This window comes from Prinia subflava, chromosome 1 (assembly GCF_021018805.1).
Source record: "Prinia subflava isolate CZ2003 ecotype Zambia chromosome 1, Cam_Psub_1.2, whole genome shotgun sequence".
NCBI lineage: Eukaryota > Metazoa > Chordata > Aves > Passeriformes > Cisticolidae > Prinia > Prinia subflava.
In genome coordinates, this window is record NC_086247.1 from 25,039,710 (window position 1) to 25,061,766 (window position 22,057).

General features: G+C 36.2%; 1 protein-coding gene across 2 annotated transcripts in view; it reads right to left on the reverse strand.

The window, feature by feature from the left end:
* The window catches only part of SLC26A7 (solute carrier family 26 member 7), an 81,520-nt gene that overhangs the window by 18,499 nt on the left and 40,964 nt on the right, over positions 1-22,057 (reverse strand). For both annotated transcript variants that reach the window (XM_063391339.1, XM_063391333.1), the window contains exons 6-12: positions 18,678-18,830; positions 17,327-17,409; positions 15,564-15,711; positions 13,423-13,536; positions 10,089-10,166; positions 8,475-8,570; positions 1,467-1,573 (exon numbers count right to left, since the gene is read on the reverse strand). In XM_063391339.1, coding sequence (XP_063247409.1) covers positions 1,467-1,573; positions 8,475-8,570; positions 10,089-10,166; positions 13,423-13,536; positions 15,564-15,711; positions 17,327-17,409; positions 18,678-18,830 — 779 coding nt within the window. The remainder of the gene's footprint in view (positions 1-1,466; positions 1,574-8,474; positions 8,571-10,088; positions 10,167-13,422; positions 13,537-15,563; positions 15,712-17,326; positions 17,410-18,677; positions 18,831-22,057) is intronic.

Below are 22,057 nucleotides of genomic sequence, written 5' to 3' on the forward strand. Positions count from 1 at the left end.
ATTCTGATAGATAACATATACCACATCCAGTACTCTGACATCGGAACAGAAACTTTAGGATAAATAATCTATGGTATTTTCCTTGCTTCACTTCTGCTAATACTTTTGCTCATGACTGCATGGCTTATTACACATTTTCTTGTTAACTCCATCTGTGCTGTACCAGTTTTAAGGCTGCTGCCTTGTTCAGTACCTTTAGATGGTATGGACAATCATGTGCAGCTTCACTGAAGAGCACAGAGATCACTGGGAAGAGTCTTATTAACACTAATAAGTGCAGGTTCAGACTGAGGTCTCCACTAGATAAGGCTCTTTTGTGTTAAATATCCTTCCCATCCTGCTGTCGGAAAACCTCTAACATCCAGGCTCAAAAACAACATGAAAACTTGCCTTTTGCTTTACTACCAGAATTTACCAAAATTTTAGTTTGCTGAGTAGCACAATCTTGTCACAAAAGTACTGGTTGATTCACGCAGAAGCTGTCTCCCATAAATTTTAACTGCCTTGAAATTTTGAACGATTTTCCTGCTGGTTCTGCAACTAATTCTATGAGACTAGAGCTGTGCACAAATGTCTAACACCATTAACTTTAACAAGCATTTAATCAAGCTGTCTATATTGTGCTTAATTTCAGTGGGATTCAGTGTTCATGCAAACAACTGCATGCAAGCAGCAAGTCATTTCCAGGACTGGTGAGCTGTGAATTAATTCTGTAACACAAATCAATCATGAACCTCAGCTATATTTCCCTTTACTCATGATTCAAAGTAGCAACTGAATTATATTAAAAAAAAAAAACCAAAAAAAAAAACACCAAAAAACAAAAAAACAAAACAAAACAAAAAAAAACCAAAAACAAAACCAAAAAAAAGACCAAAAAAACCCAAAACCCAAAACCTTCTAATTGCTCTAGTTTATTTGTGCTGACTTTTCTAAGTCATACACAAAAGTTATATTTTTTGTTAGACATTAGAATAGTTGTACAGTTATGTTTCATTAATCTATATTAGCAGGGTTCCAACAGTACCATTGTCAACTAGCAACTCCTGTGCAACATAGTACCTGGGAGTTTATAAAGGCTCTTAGTTACTAAAGCTTGGCAGGCATGCTTTTTCCCTAAAGAGCAAATAAATATCTAATGGAAAAAACTATTATTAATCTTCCTGTTGATTTTATGCTACCTTCACATAATGAATCATACAGATGTGTTATAAGAGAAATCACAAAATAATGCCATTTTATAAAATGTTTTAGAAATTCCTTAGTCTATGGTAAATGGACAGATGTGACTTTTCCTTTTGAATTGTCTTATCTTGCAATTTTCATCAACTAAAAAACTGAAGTTTAGCTGTTAAATTTAGTATACCTTCTGTCTCTCCTGACTGTGAAGCAATAGGCAGAACGAATACATAATGAAGTGCTAGTAGAACATTTCAGTTGTTCAGTTGTTTCAAATTGTTTCTTACCTGGGAAAGCGGAAGATCACGATTACTATAGTGCAGACAACGCCGTACAACAGTCCCACATTAGCAGCAAAGCATATTGTAAACACATAGGTGCTAACCCATATGCTCTTTAAGGAGGGGAGAAAAAAGAAGTGATTAGTTTCAAATTTTATAGCAATGTGCACTTTATGAATCAGAAATAAAGATTTTTAAAACTAAGATAGTTTCTCAGATGTGAACATTTGGATCTTTGAACTGGCAAATACTGAAGACTGAATTAGCAATTAAAGTAATGCTTCTCCATGGGAGACCACATGCAGCATGGCACAGCTCATCCCAGTGCTCACAGAGGTTCCTTCCAGGGTTACTTAAAATAGCATTTGTACTTGTGCTAACAGCTTAAGTAAGAATAAACTCAGTTGTTTTGGAAAACATATATTTTATTTTTCACATTGCAAATTCTTGTCACCTTCTTAACTGCATAGATTTTAAATCCTCCTTTCCTTTCACACAATGAGGTGCCCTAATGAGGTCACATACAGAGAGCTTTTCTCCCACTAATCATATAAGTGGGAATTATCATTTGCAAGGAGGCTGATTAAAAGTGGCATTTATTAGAGTATAGCTGACTAAAACAACTCTATGACAAATAAAAATTACTGGGGAATTAATTCCTTCCAATGGAAATGGTAAGATTTCATATTACTTCCCCATCTCTCAATATTTGATAACTAAACCTTTGGATTCATTTTAAATGCAATTTTAAAAAACACTCAGAAGCATATCTGAAACTAAAGTCACTTTAAAATGAAAATTTAAAAAAACATTAAAAACTTTCACATTTCAATTTTTCCATAACTTTTTTCTTACTAGAAATTATTGCTTTTCTTTCCATACCATAATGTGTACAGCTAAGAGACATACAGATTTTACAATTAAAAGAAAAGTACAAATTACTTGATTTCTTATACCAACCTAATTGGTACAGTAAAGCACATCTTTCTTTCCTTGAGGGAGCCTTAAGCAAAGACTGCCATCTAATCTTTATATAAAAGGTGTTAAAGAAATGGAAAGTATTTTCACTCCTCTGGATACTGATCCCCACAGGTGCCCATTTCAAGAATTACAGTGCTGCTTGTTCATGTTTGCAGAATAACAGATCACATTACAATGGCACAATCAGTGTTAAGATTATCTTTTCTGATGCTTTCACTTAACTCACGAAAGCCAGAGACAATAGAATACTTTCAGCCCAGCCACAGGAATTTTACTTGAGCAGATTTCAGAACTGTTATTTCAGGAATTATAAAATGTAAGTCACACCATACTAGCTTGTGCTTCACAAAGGACAGAGTGTTACGTGACTGTCGAGAAACCTTTTCCTCCCTCATCTTCAAGATTCCTGACTACTGCAAAAGGCTTCTCAGTTTCTTCAGCAGGAGGGCTGCTAGGTAAGGAGGTAGTTCCTCCTCTGAAACTGTCCTCAATCACTAGTTGTATTTTATTTTTAATTAATTATTTAATAATTATTTTATTATGTCATATTACATGACATCTTATATAAATTGTTGTGCAAATATTTGCAAAGACCGCTTTTATGAGCAACAGGTAGAGAGTTCTGATTAACAAATAAGAAAGTAATTCTAAGATTTATAAATCAAATATACTTTATAAAGAAGCTCACCTGGATGTGAAAAGGCTAACAGAACTACTAAAAACCTGGAAATCAGTGAGATCAAGAATTAGACTTTCTTAATAAGGCCGAACCCTTGACAACACCTGAATCCACTCCAGTGCAATCCAGTTCAGCTGCAGACCTGAACCTCATCACATCTAATTAAATCACCGCTGCAGACCTGCAAGATTCTTATGTCTCAGAAGAAAACAGAAAGCATAAAAATGCAACACAAAGTATGCATAGGAAGAATCAAAGCCAGAAATGCTTAAGTACTGCTGACTACTGAGAAAGCTAGTTAAGTGCCTCTCTAGCAGCCTAGTATCTTGCATCTTAACTGTAATCAGAGACTGCCATTGTTGTAGAGGCTAAGTCAAAACAATCATACTCTCATTAATCAATCACTCTTTCAGTGCTTTGTATTGGCCTGGAATTAGTTCTTCTTTAATTAGGGTAGCATCAAACTTGTAGAAAGAAGTTACATTGATCTGATAAACTTTTTTAATTCATGGGTTATTGCAAAGTTCAACAAAGAAGTCATAAGAATATCAAAGCTTTCCTTGGAAGCTGACTTCAGTATGGTTATTGCATAATCCAGGACAGAGAGAATTTAATCACTCTTCAAATCTTAGCAATTATGTATTATAGGCACATGTTAATATCAAAAATCAAAACAAAATCCACTTTCAAAGTACTGTAGTGATTTCAAGAAAAACTCTAAAGAGGGGGAAAGAAACAAGCAGAGGAAATGGATTTATGTCAACTCCTGTATATTATCAGAAACTATCAGAACTACTGAGAAGTACAGTGACTGTGTATAGCAGCTGCTTCCATCTAGACTTTCCATTTCATAGGGTCTAATGATCCACAATTGATGACAGTCTAAAATCAGCACTTGGTAGGAAAATAAAATCATATAAATAAGTTGCAGAATACTTTCTGAACCTAGGGCTAAACAATGCAACACTAAGGTATGGTGATAATAAATGTTTCTGTACCAATTCGAAACCAGATTCTGCACTTCCCTGTTTCACTGCAAACTGAGGAGATGATCAGCTATTGCCTGAATGGGTAGCGCTCCTCACATGTAACTATCTGCAACACAGCTGTCTAATTTCCTACCATGAGCAATGGATTGGGTTATCAGAATGAAGAAAATTTAGGATGCAGTCCATCTAACTCCTACCTGGTTATACTGTTGCTTAATGGAGGAAGAGATGAATACGACTCAAGTGACCAGTTCTGTGCTATCTGTAATGTGAGGCTGTGATGAGTTGCTTAAATAGAGGCTCTCCAGCATATAGCCAGAAGAATCCCATTGAAGTCCTTGTTCATTCAGGAACTGTCTCAGCAGAAGATGCTGGAATCCTGGAGGAGGCTCTGGCTCTAAGAACTGAGTGACAGGGCCATGCTCCCAAATCCTTCTGCAGACAAATGACAAATGTGTGCATTGATCCTCAGCACACCCTTCATCAAAACTTGGGATTCAAGTGAAGCCCACCACAGCCATAGAGCAGGAACTGCTCTAAGGGACATGGTTTAGGGGTAGACCTGGCAGTGTTGGGTTAACAGTTGGACTAGATGGTCTTTAAAGGTCTTTTCCAACCTAAATGATCCTATGATAATAAACTGGTGTGGTAGTTCTTTGATATAATTTTCACAGGCATTCCATACACAATGGTTGAGATGGAATTTGTTTGCAAACAGCCCTGGAAACAGAGGGACTGATAGAAATACTACTCTTTAAAAATAATTTATATGGTAATCATGCTTTCAATGGATTAAGCATTTACAAATTCCTTCCCACCCCACTGAGACCAACTACAGCACAAGTAATATAGCTCACACTAGCATATTCACTAATGCATGAAAAATAGAAAATCTCCCTAGGATGTCATAAGATAAAGTCGTTGATGTAAAATTATTCTCACAGAAGACATGGTTTCCTACGTTGTAGAAAATTGTTTACATAGCAGAGCCCTGAGAGATCTCAGAGCCCTCTCATGAATCAGGACCTATGTGTGATGAACAAATTAAAATGCCACCTTCCTCCTGAGGATAATATCTGAATAAGTTCGAAAAAAACCCCAAGAAAATACACTAATGAGCTCCAGATTTCAAGGAAGACTCTTTATAGGTCCTCTCTAAATATTTTGACAAAATAGATTGACAGGGTGTTGGATACATGTCTCAGAAATTCACAATGGCAAGATCTTGGAGGATACTTGTCGAAAATGAGACCCTCATTCTTGGATCTACTTTAATTGCTGAATTAGTACCATTCCTTACATCCTTTAATATTAATATTTTTGCATACAATTTCAGTTCATGCATCCATAACTGCCTATCATCAAAACACCATGTTTGGAATGTTTAATTTTTACCATAAATACTTGCCATTCTTCCAGCTTTAAAAGTCAGGCATGCAACCTGGCTTTGTCTCAGCTGTGATCATTTTCTGGTCAAGATATATGTGCAACTTTAAAACATTTTTTTCTCTGTAAATGCCAGAGTATTTCATTGCTGAACTTCTCAAATCTCTGTTATATAACTAACTCGTGAAAATTATCCTTATTCTGTTATAATTTTTCACTTAGAACATCACCTTCTGAAGTATTTTCCCCCATCTTGGGTTACTTTCAAGTACAACTGTTAAGAGCAAAGAGAACTTTTTTTTTTTTCAGCAGTCCATTTCCAGGCTGTTGTTTTTGCCTGTCTTAAAAGGCAGCTTATCTGTGATGCTGAGCCTTAAAATCAGGAGTTAACAAGAACTTCTCTGGCCTTTTTAGTAATACTAGGAAAGTATCACTAGTATCACCAGCACTGTCAAGCTGGAGAACAAAAACAGCAAGTTAGTCGAGTTGGCCTGTGTAAGAAATTAGGCTTACAGAAAGGACAAGGAAATCATCTTTTGACCTGAGGACCTGAGAAGTGAGATATATTTACAGACAAGGCCAAATTAGCTACCTGGCTCTTCTCAAGACAAAGCAGAAAAAAAGATCAAGATAAATCACTCTCAGTTATGCATATAACATATATAGTGGAATGGTGCAATTATTAATCTGAGATTGTTGAAGTCATCCAGCCAAAGTGTAGGGACTGACAGAAGACCTTAACTGAAGCAGGAGACATTTGAAGTTCATATGGATGCTATGAATGGCAGGAAAGAGACCTCTGGAATAAGGACAGTGAGGTAATAGTTGAAAAATAATCAAATGTGATTTAAGACACGGGATTTAAACTTGAAAGAAAAAGCCACCCATGACTGAAGGAAGAGATTTCATAAAAACACAGAATATCCTGTGATGGAAGGAAACAATGAATTTCCTCAACTCCAACCCCTGAACAATACTGTACCTTCTACAATTAAAAGGATTATGTTTATAGAGAACTAATCAACAAATAAGTATTATTCATCCTGTTTGTGTTTAATGAGATGCTTTAAAAAGTGTGAAGGAACAAGGTAACAAGCTCCATAATATTCCATCCCCATGCACTATCATTTGCCAGACCTATAACCAAACAAACCTGACTTCAATGCTACATGACACACACCCTTCAAAGAATCAGTTCCAGAAAGGACAACTGCTAATTATTTCCAAATGTTTTTCTTAGGGTTTCTATCTTCAAAACACTTTGGATAACCTGGGTGATGGAATTATTCATTTCCAGTGTTCTGTCAATTACTGGGGTGAATCCTTTCAGGTCAAAATAACACCAGTGGAGTTACACAGATCACTGGGCTTGGTGGGGCTCCTCAGAGCAGGCAGCAATGCAAGATCAATGTTTATAGTCTTACTTTAAACTATGCTATTTCAGGCAAGATGATTTATCCTGTCAAGCTAAGGACTGACAGTAAAAGTACTTGAAGATAAATCATTGTTCAAGTATGTTTAGTTAAAAAGATGAACCCAGCAAACTCCCTTGTTTTATCTCTTAGAAATGATGACAGATGTCAGAGATGTAATACCTAACTACTCACACAACCTTTTCTGCCAAAACCAGAAAAGCAAAAATCAGTCAGGTTAGTCTATCTGTGAAGACATGTCAAATCTAGTGAGATTCCAGAATATCCTGCTGGAAAATGTAACTACTTATTATCTCAATGAACTGATGCAGAAGATATATCTCTCTCTCATAACTTAATGTTTTTAAGTCCATTGTTCACAAAGTAATTCATGATCCACATCACCCATCATTTCTGTCACTGCCAATATGGGTCAAGCTGAAGATCAAATACAAAACAAGAGAAAATATTTTCAGAATTTTACTGCTTGCAGAAGAAAAGATTTCAGGAAAGACAGATCTTTTCTTCTGGATAACACAAAAGAAACCCACAAACCCAAGTTTTTTGAACCTCTAGTTTTCTGCAACCAAGTGTGAAAAATCTCACAGTCAGTGATGTTGTTTACTCAGCTCTGTTTTCCCTACTGAAATCCAGTACTCTATTAAAAAAAAAAGTTTTGTTCTGTCTAGACTTAACAATTACTGCTGCAGAATGCTCAGTCAAAAAAGTGATTTCAAAAAATTCTGATATTAAGTCCAATTACCTATATTTCCCGCCACAGAAAAGGACTATGTGGCCAAAATACCTTTCTGAATATTGTTAACTCAAACATACAGATGTCAGCATGTATGTATTTATGTAAGTGCATAGAAATTTTGGTTCCACTAATTGGTCATTACACTCAAAATCTCCCACAAAAGACAAATCCAGGAGTCTTCTTACACATGGATTCATCTTTACTATTTGCTAGGAATTCTGTGCAAATCCTGTCAGACTATTTAGACTTTGCATTAAACTAGATTTTCATACTATGTCTCTTTTCACCTATCTACTTTGTATTCCTTCTCTCATAGTGCAGAATCTTTCTCTATGTTCAAACCATAGATACTCAGCAAAATCTGAAAGAGTTAAAGCAATTTACCTACAGCACCCCTCAATATTTATCTTTCTGCATCACTAGTGTTTCCAGTTCTGTTTGACCTATGTGGTCATTCCCTATTCCCAGAGGACGACAATACCAAAATCTCTTCAATAATGCTACAGGAGCAAAAGCATGTTTAACAGAGAGAAAAGACATAAAAATTAGACACATATTTGCTCACATTAACTTTATCTGTTTCTATGCACACCTCTAGCATAATGTTTGATTCTTTATAATTTTTTAAAATGTTATTTTTAATACAACTGATATTACCGATGCTGCTATTCTGAGCTGATAGTACACAAAAAGTACTACTAGTAATATCTTGCCCTTATTTCTTCTAGGACCACAGAACTGTTAAAGTTTAGTTAACAGATGTTTGCCAAATGGTCTCAGGAAAACCTCCTTAGATGAAGTTTTACTTACCCAGTCTATTTTATCCACATTCCAATATTTTTTTAAGTCACGGAACTGCATTAGCATCCCCTTCAAGCCCACAACGATAATGCTTGCTAACACACACTGCAAAGAATAAACACAAATGCCATTTGCAGAGTTTTCTTTAATTTAGCAGTCAATATCATAATTAAATGATAAAAAAACCTGGTAGGTGTTTAGAAAATGGGATAAACAGGTATCCTTGTAACAAATGCTAACAGCAACAACCCTCCTATCCCCTCCTCTTTTTTTTTTTTTTTTTTTTTTTTTTTTTGTGAAGGCTATCTACAGGCTACTTAATTGTGAGAAAAACAACAGAAAGCTCAGGACTATCCAAGACTCTTCCATGCATCACCAAACCAAATACATTCTGCTACAATCTGAAGGACTCAAAAGCAAATCATCACTAAATTTCTATGCAGTGAAGAATTGTAATTCCCCTTTCTCACTTCCTTTCCTTTCCCTAGAGGAGGCCTTTAGGGCAAAAGTCCATTGATTTTGAAGCAAAAAAAAAAAAAAAAGTTTAGTTCTTTGGCTCAGGAAGGAGGAGGAGATGGATGAAGAAATCATCTACAGCCAAAAATAACAGAATACAAACTGATGCACTTACAGTGCATAGATGGGCTGAAAAAGCATATAGAAGAGAAATATATTATCAAGAAAGCAAAAACCAAAATGTATTTTTACATTATGGGGGAAAAAAGCTACAGGACACCAGTCAAAATTTACATATAATCCATAAAAAAACAAATGAAAGTAGGGAGGAAGTATGGCAAAAAACCCAGGACATATTGCACACCCTTCTTCAAGTGTCCTTACTTTGCATGGTTAAAATAAGCTATAAAAGGATCTATGTTTGAAAAGTGAGAACTTTTATGACACTATGTAAACAATAGCACAAAGCAATTTTAAAACATAGTTGAGTTAAAACTTCATGTACATACGTGGCAGGATTGTGGATAATTTTGGAGCTGTATTTAGCAGCTTTGACATGCCTCTAGTTAAAATTAACTATTAATTTGTAATACCAAAAGCTAGATATAGTGAAAAGATGTCACACTGCTTGAAAGAGTCTTAGCATATATGTATAGAGTCTTTCATAGATATATGACAGAGATATCAGAATACTTCAAAATCTTTTTGTGATTAAGCTTATATCACTATTTAAATAATCTGTGTCAAATTAATTTGAAAAGCAAAGTTGTATATCATATACATATCTGGAGAAATATCATGAATCTTCATTAATTGCTACCACACTTTGTCAATTTATAAATCCACAGCAACCTGAGTGTATATTTTTCATAAACTACATGCCAAAAGTAAATAGAAGCGAAATTCACTTCTATATGCTTACATGATAGCCTATATATGTAACTATATATGTTTAAAATCTATATATCTTGTGCTGTCACCCCTGTATTTTATGATTTTGAGATTTGTCTTGTCCTTACTATTCTTTTGACCACTGAAATTAAATAGAGCTGTTTTAAAGGCTGCTTGTAAAGGTTTAAAGCTGTTGTAAAGGATTTCTTTCCCTGAAAGAAACTGTCATTAGAAAATGTTTGACATCTTAATCTTTAAAAAGGATAAGTACCATACCATAGGAAGCCAATACAGCAGAGGTCCAATTGTGTAGATCACCACAAGAATTAATACACAAGAGATGAGGCAAGCCACCTAAAACAATAAACAAGAATTGCAGATCATTCAGTCTAACAACAAAAACAACAAAAGAAATAGTGAAAAGAATCAATTATAAAATATGGTAGACAAAGACAAGAATCAGATGTTGAAAGTGTTAGCTATTAATGTATCTGTGGATTACAGATGCCTAAAATTTCAATTTTAATCTCTGATTATTACCTTTAATCAACTACAGTGAGAACATAGTGAGAGATCTCAACATCTATGCTTGACCCTGCTGCCAGCACACTGACACAGATCAGAGCATCACTTACACACTTGGGCACTAAATGGAAAGTGTGTGTGCAATATCTCATCCCAGAAGTTTGTCAGCACACACTGTCATTCTGCAACTTATTATAGCCATGCACCCTATGTTGTACTAAATAACAGATCTGTCATAGCCCTAAGCAAGAATTATATATGCTGTCATTTTTTCCATGAGAGAAGATGTCTAACTTCTTTTGTTTGGATTAACACTAAAAAAAATCTATTGTTAAATGAGAAACCACTAACAATTTCATGTTAATATCGGTGTATTTACTTAAGAAATGTAAATACATTTTTTTAAAATATTAAAGATTATAAATAATACAAGTAATATAAATTCAGAAAAATTAAAGGTCTAATAATTATGTATTTCTTCACAGTATTTATGGTATTAATCTGATGGAAAATTACAGTAAAATTGCACTGTCCTATTCTGCTCTTAGTGCTCACTGAGTACTTCTGTCTTATAAATATACAGTTCAGATTCACAGAAGGTTTTTGACGATAAGTAGACAGATGCTCACTTTATTTTTATATTGATAATATGTTTCTCTACTAAAATAATTAGGTTTCATTTTAAGAGACAAGTTGTTAAAAACAAAACCAGACAAGTTGTTAAAACACTAGAAAATTAAAGTCATGGTGTACTTAAAAATACCATCAAGAAGGATAGACAGAGTGTTTACATAAAAAGGGATAGAAAATCTGCTGTTAAAGTCACAAGGAACTTTTCCCTCTTTCTGCCTTCATGAAGAGCAAGGAAAAAAAGTGTTGATTCTATTTGAAGGACACTTCTAGTCCATGATAGAGTTCCTCACTTCTGTTTTCTCCCAGGAAAATATATCACTGAGGAACAAATGACAAAAATGCAATCCAGGTATAGCCATTTAAGAAAAAAGGGCTGCTCTGTGCCCCTGAAAGGATCTTTGCATTTCTTCCATGCCCTATGCCAAACTGACTTCTCTCTATGTTAAAGAAAGGCTTCTTTTTGCCTATGTCCTGGCCAATATTTATAAGTGATGATCTTCTCATCTCCTCATTCTGCCTGGACAGCCACAAAAGGAGAGCATTGAGCTAATGTGTTGCTTTCCAGAAAGGCATGGGAGAGATTTTTATGCCATACTGCTAACTCATAGCCACACTCTCCACTTTTAGACACAGGCACTGCTATACTGTGAAACCAATAGATAAACCAAGCAGATTTTTATTGTGTGTTTGGGGTCTTGAAATCAAATTATAGTGGTTTCTTTTTCCATTTTGTGTATTGTATAACCTTTTATCAGAGGTTATACAACCTCTTTCCTACATGCACCAGAGCCAATGTGCTAAAATACCCCATATGCCTTCAGGTTATAGGTCTGCAGGTTACCTCAAATCTTCCATGCAAAAGCCAGTACAACATGATGCAGGACAGCTGTAAATTGTAGTCAGTACATTAACAGATTACAGAAGAGAAGGTCTGTGAGGATGACAGCACATTGTATGACATCAAATTCAACTGAAATATATAACAAATAACTAATAGCCAAGTGGTAGCTAAAATATTTGCATATAAATACTTTTCAAGATTATTATTTGTTACATTATTCATTATGATTAAGTGACTTCAGCATTTTCTGTAGGCTAATTAGCAAGTATTTCACATGTAGAGTATTGAAGTAAAGCCCTGTATAATTCCTTAATATTGTGGCATCTGCATGAGAAATAATTGTAAGACATGGTTGAGGAGGAACAGTACCTATGGATTGTATTTAGTCTTGTACCTCATAAACCTTTTTCTTGCAGCTAACATCCTTTATACAGGCAAGAGAAACAGCTACAAATTGAAAATAGAATCACTGAATCATAGAAGTGTTAAGGTTAGAAGATATCTTTAAGGTCATCAAGTCCAACCATCAACCCAGCACCACCACCATGTTCACCACTAAACCGTGTCCTCAAGTGCCATATTCCCACAATTTTTGGAAACTTCCTGGGATGGTGACTCTGCGATTACTCTGAGCAGTCTGTTCCAATGTTTTACAACCCTTTTGATGAAAAAACATTTCCTGATATCTAATCTAAACCTTCCCTGGCTCAGCTTGTTGGTGTTTCCTCTTGTCCTGTCACTCGTTACCTGGGAGAGCAGCAGGGAACTCCAAAGGACATGGATTGATATGGCAGGTGGCTGGCTGCCACTGGAGGGCCCTTGAGTTTCAGAGGAAGAGGCAATGCTGTGGGGGTGCCCCAGGTGGTTTGCCACCTCTCTTGTTCACAAGCACAATTTGGACAGATGACAGGCTGACTGGGTCACAGTTATCATTCTCAGCAATTACAGCCCCCTCTTTCCTGAGATACTGTAATAACAACTTGTGGATTTCATTTCCTACAGTAGGAAATAGCAACAAACATCCTTAAAAATCTAAATGTCATGTCTGGGCTCAGTGTACTCTGAGGGATAGGACAAGTAGAAAGAACATGTCACAAGGCAGAAGCTGGGAGATTGTGTATTTTTAACAAACAGCTCTAAAGGTTACTTTTATTTTATTTTGGAAATCTGATAGAACATAAATCAAGTCAGATAAATGAAATGTGATTTTTTTCCCTACAACTTCAGTTTAGACTGTACCATTAAATCCATTAAATCCATTAAACACCATTAGAGGGCACTTTTGTTACAATGCTGACAAATTCACATAAACTGAAAAGGCTTTTATGTAGTTTCCTGCAGTCTGAAAACACAACTCCTAACTTCCTTGCTGCCATAGACCTTACAGTTCATGTTGAATGAAACAGGTAAAAATTAACAAATGGAACCATTATCTTTCCTAGGAAGACATCACTGATCAGATACAATTTCATGCAGATTGTTAAAAATGACAGGGCAGAGTCATTCCCAGGACAGAGGAAAAGGGAGACTAGAGAAATACAACAGATAAGTCAGTACAAATTGCAGTGGGCAGTATCACAGCTTTAAATCTCTGATGTACTTCACTCTTACCTGTGTTTTGGCGCCCGTACTGTATAAAAGTGCCGTCCGTCCCATCGCTGCAGCACTTGGTATGCAAAAGAAAAATGAAGGAATCACGTTGCTGAGGCCATGAGCCAAAAATTCCTGCAAAGTCATTAAATAGAAGATGTTTTTTTCCTATTGTTCTGTCACTTCAATGTCTCTTGCCAACAAAAGAGTCCCCTGTGTAAATATTAGCAATGCTAAGGGATGGACGCATTTTTGAGGGAAAAAATCACACAGGTACATGACAAAGGGTTTCCCAACAGAATAGATCATCTCACAGCTCAGAACTAATTTGAATGATAGAGCTGTTGAACCATATTCATGAAAAGCAGAAGGGACATTTTGTCCATAAAATAAATGCTATTGCTAATTTTGAAAATTAAGTTCAACCAAATTGTTTACATCTTGATCCACGTCTGCTTTTTAACTGGCCAGAGCCCCAAGTACTGGTGTCTGGAAACTGTCCAGATCATTTCTGGTTTATGGCTCAGTGGAAAAAGACAGCCACTGCTTTCTCTTCCTTTAGAGCATGTTTTAGTGAAAGTGAAGTGTGGTAGCCACACTATATAAATGCTGTCTTTCATCATGAATGTATTTGGTGTTTGTTCACAGTCAAAATGCAGACGTGTCTGAAAAAAAATCCATAGAAGAAAAAGTGGAGAAGACACTTTGTATGTGCAGCCTAAGAAGAACAGCGTTTTCTAAGTGTTTAACCATGGCCACCCAGCATCACAGACTTCAAGGAGCAAGTTGATCTGCCAAGGAAAATGTGTAGGAAAATGGTGCTGTACCCGGCCAGGAAAACATCAGCTCATGAGTTTGTCTTCACAGCAGAGAACAGCACCCCCTTAAAGCTCGCCTGGCAGCCTCACACACCCACAAGCCCTTGTGCCAAGCACTACGCCTTGGCCCCTGAAGGCAGTGCAGCCCCACCACCTCACCGCTCTCTTCTCATGCAGGTTTTGCTTTTTTGCTCCATCATTTGATGCAGACCTACACAGAGTTTCCAAGACTTCAGCAATGAAGCTGTGTAAGCTACAGGACTTCCAAAGGTGCAGGAAGACACACAGGTTGCTGTGTTCCATGGAGTGCCTTGAAACAAAGCACCCTGGAGTCTGACCTGCACTAAGCTCAAAGCATTCTCCCTCTGCTCCATAGAAACATGGCTCTGAAGCATCAGCAGACATTCATGGCCCAGTGTATTCAGAGAAATATTTTAGAGACCTGAACAGACAAGAGTGTTCCCACTGTGTTTTCCAGTGACATGAGTTGTAAAGGACAGGACCTGATGTAGCAAGACCAACCTGTCTAGATAGGCTGTTCAAACAGACCTCCATCTGCAAAACAACTGTTCTTCATTCCCCTCTATGTCATTTATGCCAAACTACTTAACATAAAGGTGGAGGCAACATTTTCAGCACACAACTACTAGTGCCAGTTATCTGAAATGGAGCCTTTCTTGCCACAGTGCTTGAATTAGCATCTCCATGGATTTCCTGATGGCTTGGAGTTACCCACCCACCATGACAAGCAATGTAGTAGTGTAGAGCTGGCCCTGGCCCGCTTTTATTTAACCATGTTCCTCTGCAAAGTGGAGCTAAGGACAGAAAGCTCCTATGGCTGTAAATTTGGCAGCACTCTCTGAACTCACCCAGCTTCTTAGATACAAATAAATCTTAATTTCAGGACTTCTAGTTTGCCTAAGTGTAAATATTTTCCTGTTATAACATCAGACAAGTCCTGGGGCTATAATTACCTGGTTTTGTTTTAGAATTGCTTTGTTTCATTAATTGGTGGCTGATTTAAAATCATAGCTTGTCTATAAGAGCTCAACTGCCAGAGGAGAAGCTGTCTCATTTTAGAACAGTGAAAAATGCATTAATACCCAAATGCTGCACTGAAGCATTACAAGATTATCCTGAAGGATGAGCTTCCCCAAAAGGAGCAGTTCCACCAATGAGGGCATTCTGCGGAGATACTTTGAAAAAATTTGGGTGTTACTGTAAACACTAGAAGGTGTCAGGGTGCTATATGGAACATAACTTTTCCTACTGGGCATTCATCTATAATACTTTCCCCAGATGGTGATTTCAAGGCTCAGTGACAAGAAGAAGAAAGAGCTTTACCTGGTTGTCATCCACAGTGTATTTAAACTTTTTAGCAGAGCCTTGAGCAAGAGCTAGTGAGGCTACATAACCAACCAGGGCCACTCCAAAAGCTTCAGTGACTACTTCAGGCAGGACTCTCATGGGTGGTGCTTTTGGTGATGGCAACCTATAAAAAATAAAGACAGTAATTTTTGCAAAACTTCATACTTGGTCTCTATATATCTGCAATTTACTTTGAATATCTGTGCAAAAAATCTCTGCAGGAACAGCTAATCTGTGTATTACTTGTAAGATGACATTTTTCAATATGTTAGATTAATAAGATATCGATCTGTTGGGAACAGCAGAAGAGAATTTGTCAAAGAGGAAACAGTTTCAGATGGAGTATTCAATCTGAAAACTTCAATTTGAGAAATTATAAAGAGATGTTGATCAATTAACACCATGACTGACAAATAAAATTAGCAACCATTCACTAATTTTGTAATATTCAGTAGAAGAGACTACTGTAGAGAAAAGAAACTCTCCTTTTTTAATACTTTCCTCTTTTGAAAGAGACTCTCCTTTTTTAATGTAGTTGGCTTTCCTGTAAAGTTAAATCTTTAAAAAATTTTGTATTCCTGTCGGTTGCTGACAGTACAGGCATTTATCCCATCTGATGGGGATTGCAGTGCAACTGCTCCAGTTATGAACCAAACCACCTCAGGTTGTCTCTGAACTCTTCAAAAATACTTTGGTCTTTCCAGAGCACAGATCACAGCATCCGAAAACCAAATTGTGCTCTTATGGTTTCTGATGCACTCCACTGACAAGGCAGTTAGATATTTCAGGCAAACACCTAAAAATGTTCAGGAATTATCCAGGCTCTGCTTCTGTTTTTCAGCACTACACGTATGAGGTTAGATAGAAAATAAATTCCTGATTCAAACTGCACAAATGCAGTTTACTTATTCATTACACATAGAAGGGGCCCACTTAGCCGTGTTCTATTTTCAGATTTATAGCATGCTCTAAGTACTTAAAAACCATATTCTTTCTCAGAAATGTTCCTTATTTTATTTCTTTCAGTGCAAACTGGCACACATCCACTCACTCTGTCTTGGACTCGTACTTTGTGAAATTTAGGGAAACCCTGCTATATCCAAGCAGGAGATTACACAACAGTTGTGCTCTTCCATACCAACCTGTAGAGTTTGAACATTTTTCCTGACAAGTAGTCTAATTTCTCTTTGTAGCTAATTATATTGGGGTTTTTTTCCTTCTTTTCAAGGTCATGGAGGAAAGTGTATCCTTAACTATAGTTAAAATGTTCTTTTCTAGATTAAGCATAATTAATCTTGCACATTTTCTCAGAAACCACATTTTCTAAAATTATTATATGGGTGGAAAGGAATGAAGAGTTTTAATCTATAAATCTTATCTCATTGTAAATCCTTTCTGCTACAATAACACAAAGCAACTCTCAAAAACCAGGTTGCAATAATCTTGTAAAGAGTGACCTGCCCTCCTGTCATACATCATCAAGTACTTAGTATCTACTTTTCATTCCCCAAAGCAATCAAAAGCTATGAAAATATACAAAAATGCATTTTGGTGATGATATCTGTGCACATATAGCTTGTTAACATGGGATTGAATTGTGAGAGAGTGTCTAAGGGGACAGGAAACAAACAAAATAGAACTTTACCATTTCTTGTTTCAGAAACTACTTTGACCTTTGCAGACACTGTTCTCAGAAATAAAAATATTTAAAAGCCACAAGCTAATAAAATCCACATTACCCTTTAGGAATATTTCCCACAACTTCTATCCCGTAGATGTATTCCATATTAGCATAGTAGCAAGCAATGGATGTAGCAATTATCTAGTGATTCAAACAGAAAAAGATGTTACAATTCTGTTGCTTCTAACATGGTCCCTATTAATGCCATACCTAAGCAAATGGCATAGTTCATACATTTATCCTTAGATCAATCCAGTCAAACAGGATTAACTAAGATTTGGACACAATAATGAAGTGAGATTACAGTGCAGTTTTTACATTCTGTGTTAATGAAGAGGTTTGTATGGCTCTCTGAAAAGCCTCAGGAACCGTGGCAGTCCAAAGTTGCTCTGTTCAGCGTGTGCCCCAGAGCACTGCCATTCACGTGAGCAGCCTAAATTAATTCAAAATTTAGGTGTTCCTGAGTAATCTGATTCAGCTGATGTTCTCTGAGCACATCTAATCCAGACTGGCAGTGTTGACTTCAGCTCAGAACACAGCAGAAAATGTGTCTGCCTCTTGTTTTTATGTTCTAGTACTTAGGAATCTTGCAGAGGGAGTAAAAAGTTTGACCCTGAGCAGGTTCAAACTAATTTCCTGTATTTCAAATGAGATGAACACACAAATCTCAACACAAAAGGCTTCCAGTGTGCAATACTTAGTTTGCTGGTACATTTTATCCAATATTTCTAAAAAGGTAATACTGAGACCAGGACCACACTACTTCCTTTCCCAACATTTTGCCCTTGTAAATATTTTTTTCCAGCAACAGAAGAGTAATTGTGATAACACACCCTGAAAACCAACTGTTCTTCACACTTTGTCTTTTCTTTTAGAGGTTTAGAGAAAACCAGAAACTTTCTGATGGTGATCTAGTGCTGATCATTTGACTACAGCTTAATCCTTTACGCACTTGCTAATTCTACTTTAGTCTATACTAAATGTTAAAGGAAAACTCAGTAAGAAGACAGAAAGGAATAGCATAGCTATTTAACTTTGTTGTAGATAAATCACAAGCAACATCTAAGGCAGAACTACCCAGCACAAGACTTGCTTGGAGTTACAATATGACAGTTGCTTTTTATTTTCTATTTCAAACTTCTTACGCTTTAACATTCTAGGCTTTGTGTTCTTGTGATTATGTAAAAGGTAGTAAACATATGAAAAATATTATACAAATTGGGAGCTTATGTCATTTTTCTTAATTATTAAGCCAAATTGTTTGCTGTTCTTACAATTAACTTACACCCATGAAAATCAGCTATTTAATAAGTGGCAGGTGGGTAACTATAGACAGCCCAGTGAACTTCAGCAGATTGAGCCACTGAAACCTTTGTAAGAAAGAGCCTGATATATAATTTTGTACTTACCAAAAGTAGATCGATGGGAAGGACAACTTTAATGTTTCTGTGAAATTTCTCATTCAGTTCTTTAACAAGAACAAGTACCGCAATACTCAGCACGGAGAGAAGTAATGCCTCCAACTGAACAGATCTGATATTCTCAAACACATAGGCATAAATCTACAGTGAACAGCAAATAACAATCACAGATCAAAAAATATATTCTGGATCACATGCCATGGCATCCTCTCACAACTTGAGACAAATAATGAGTGAGAGCTGAATTAATACTGCAGGAGCTGAGTCATTGGAAGTTTTTGGCCCATACTTTCGATGTTGCAAGGAAGAAAATCAACAATTTACAACTCCTATGGACTTTTGAAAACTCAAAAAAACAATGCAGTGAATATTTATATATATTAATTTGCAAATTTCTATTGGTAGAAGCAAGCTTTAAAATTCCATTAAATGTGATATGTTTCCTTTTCTTATTCAGTCTCATCAAGTTCAGTGAGATAAATGAGTGTCACATTAAAATGTTGCGAAAAGTTTCTTGCACAAAGGTTTACTTGTAGTGGCCATATAACATCCACCATCTCTAGTAGTAAAAGCTATTTCTGAGAAAAAAAAACTATAAGACAGAAAATATAGTGAAAGAGAAGGAGAGGAAAAAAGAATAGGGAAAGAAAAATGCAGTCGTGGCTGGATGAGAAGATATGCTACAGGAGTCTTCCAAGATGAACATCCTCTTCAGGGCATCCTCTGCAATCTGTGGCTCATTTTTCCAGAGTAATTTAGCAGGGCTAAAAACCCCGTGGGATGCTCTTGCCCCTTACAGAGTGCTCCATGGAGCATGCTTTGGTCAGGTCCAGCTGCTGCACACACCAAACAGTTGCAAGCTTGCATACCTATGTTACTGGTCATTTAAACAACTGAAGTTATCTGCTTAGCCCTGTTTGTTTCCTTTTCTGCTGACTGCAGGGTTAAAAGGAAAAGAGGACACTGGGACAGAGCTGTGGAGCTGTGAACGGGAGCCCTTCAGCTTTTCAGCAGTTAATATGTGCTGCAATAATCTGTAAAACAGGTTAGAAAAGTGTAGTTGGATCTGTGATGAGCAAAGGAAATGTGGTGCTGAGTTACAAGGCACATGCAGAATAGAGACAGAACAGGACTAGAATGATGAATACTGATTGGAAACAGAGGTGTTTGATGCTGAATACAATGTTGTAAGTAACAGACTCAGAAGAATGCAGTTGCCTTTGCACCAGCACTGTAATCCTGCACCAGAACTGTAATTCCTGCTCTATGCTGAATTTGTGCAAATTCAGGAAATAAGGCATGGTATCAGGAAATAAGGCATGGTAGTAGATTAACAGAAAGTAATGAAAAAAATTAGAAGCTTGCTGAAACAGTTAGAAGGGGTGAAGAAAGAGAACATCTATCCTGATAAATAAAGAAATCATGAGATCATATCACAACTTATTTTTGGGTGTCATGAAGAAAAGCAGTAGTCTATTGCCTGAAAGAACAGCAAGCCATATAGATACAATACACATGTTTACTTGAGTTCTGCATTTAAATTCTTAAATTGTGCATCCTTAAATATAAACCATGGAGAGAACAGAAGTTAAGATTAGGATGTAGATTTAGACATCATCACAAGTAACTTTTTTTAAACCCCAGCATAAAGGATAATAAAATCAAGCAAGTGAAGCTTGAAATAATAATAGTAATATTTAAAAAAGATGTTTTCTCTAGCAATGATTAAGACCACTAATATAGATCAAAAGTGACACTTGTAGTTTTATCAAAATAAAGATTAATAATTTTCTGCTCCACAGAACTTATTCTCAAGTACATGTATAATGCTAACAAGTTTTGACGGTTTAGAGGTTAAATATGTATATTTATATTGGACAGGAAAAAGTACAAGGAAAATTATCTTAGGAAAGAACCCTGTTCTAGCAGAAAGATAGTCAATATGATGACAAAATTTATTTCTTTTGTTCTGATTCTGTTACTTATTGAAGAGGTAATGCTCATATTGAAGAATGGGTAAATTAAAATAACTTCCTGATTTTTTTCTCTCTGAGAATATTTCCATAATCTAAAAAGGGAAAAAAACCAAACCTAAAGATAGTTTCAGAAAAGTAACTTTCCTCATAAAGAGGAAATTTAGCCCTTGGAGTTTCGATTAAGGATGCACAATATAACCCAACACAAACATTTCTCCAGAAACCAAGAAAATATTTTAAAATCAGCTTCTTAAGTAATATGATCTAGAGATGTCTTAAATCTGAAGAATTAAACCACAAATTTTAACCACATATTACCCCACTGTAATCAGAAAATATGTGGGTTGTATCTTGAGTGGCTTAGGACTAGATCTGTACCCATAATTTTCCAAGAATGCATTTTCAAGGAAGCACAGGACTTGGCGGGGTGCCCAAACAGAAGCTGTGATTAATTAATACAAAAGGAGGCAATCTGGAACACTGTGCCCACAAACTCATCAAAGCTAGAGCTAGATCTAAGGTGAAGTGGCAAGAAAAGGGAAGAAATGGGTTGGTTCCTACTTGCTGCAGAGATGGGATTTGTTTTGAAATAAATGCTGTCTGTTAAAGTGTCAGCGTTAGCTCTGTTCATGGCATCAAATCTAATTTTCCTAGACAAAGTGAGACAAAAGACAGTGAATAAATAAAATTTTAGTACAGAAATATACACAAGCTGCAAGAATTGTTGTCTTTCAAATTGAGTAAAAAAGAGATTTCCATTTAATTTTAAAAATACATAGCCAAACCTTGTAAACCTTTGCCATAAGTTTTTCAGACTTTGCAACAAAATCTTTATATGAACTGCCTAGTACATCCCTTGGTGTTTCTTTGAAGTCATACCCTTCTGTATGTAGTCTACATCAGCCAATAAATGAAAAATAATGGAACTACCAACACTTTGTAGCTCATTCAAATTTAGTAGCCCAAAGAGCCCTATCCCCAAAGTGTCTGTAGTACACTAACACAATTCTGGCAGTAATACATCAACATGAAGTTAATTACTGCATTAGACTAAAGAGCTTCCACTGATTAGTTGGTTCCTGGTTAATCATTTTCTGAAACTCTAAAACCACTCAATTCATGATATAAGTGACCAGTGACACGAGGAGACCCTTTCATAAGAAAGAAGGAACATGTGGCTCTTCCCATACAGGAATGTAATTAACATACACAATAGACGTGTCTTTAAATTGTACATTTTACATGGTATTTTGTCCAGTCAGTTATTGTACTCGTCCAAGACCAAAACTAAATCCCAAATCTAAATATATAAAGCTCAAGCTTGCAATAGCATTGGCAAGATTCAGAAGAAGTATTTACAAATGTTTTAATCAAAAATGTAATTACAAGTTC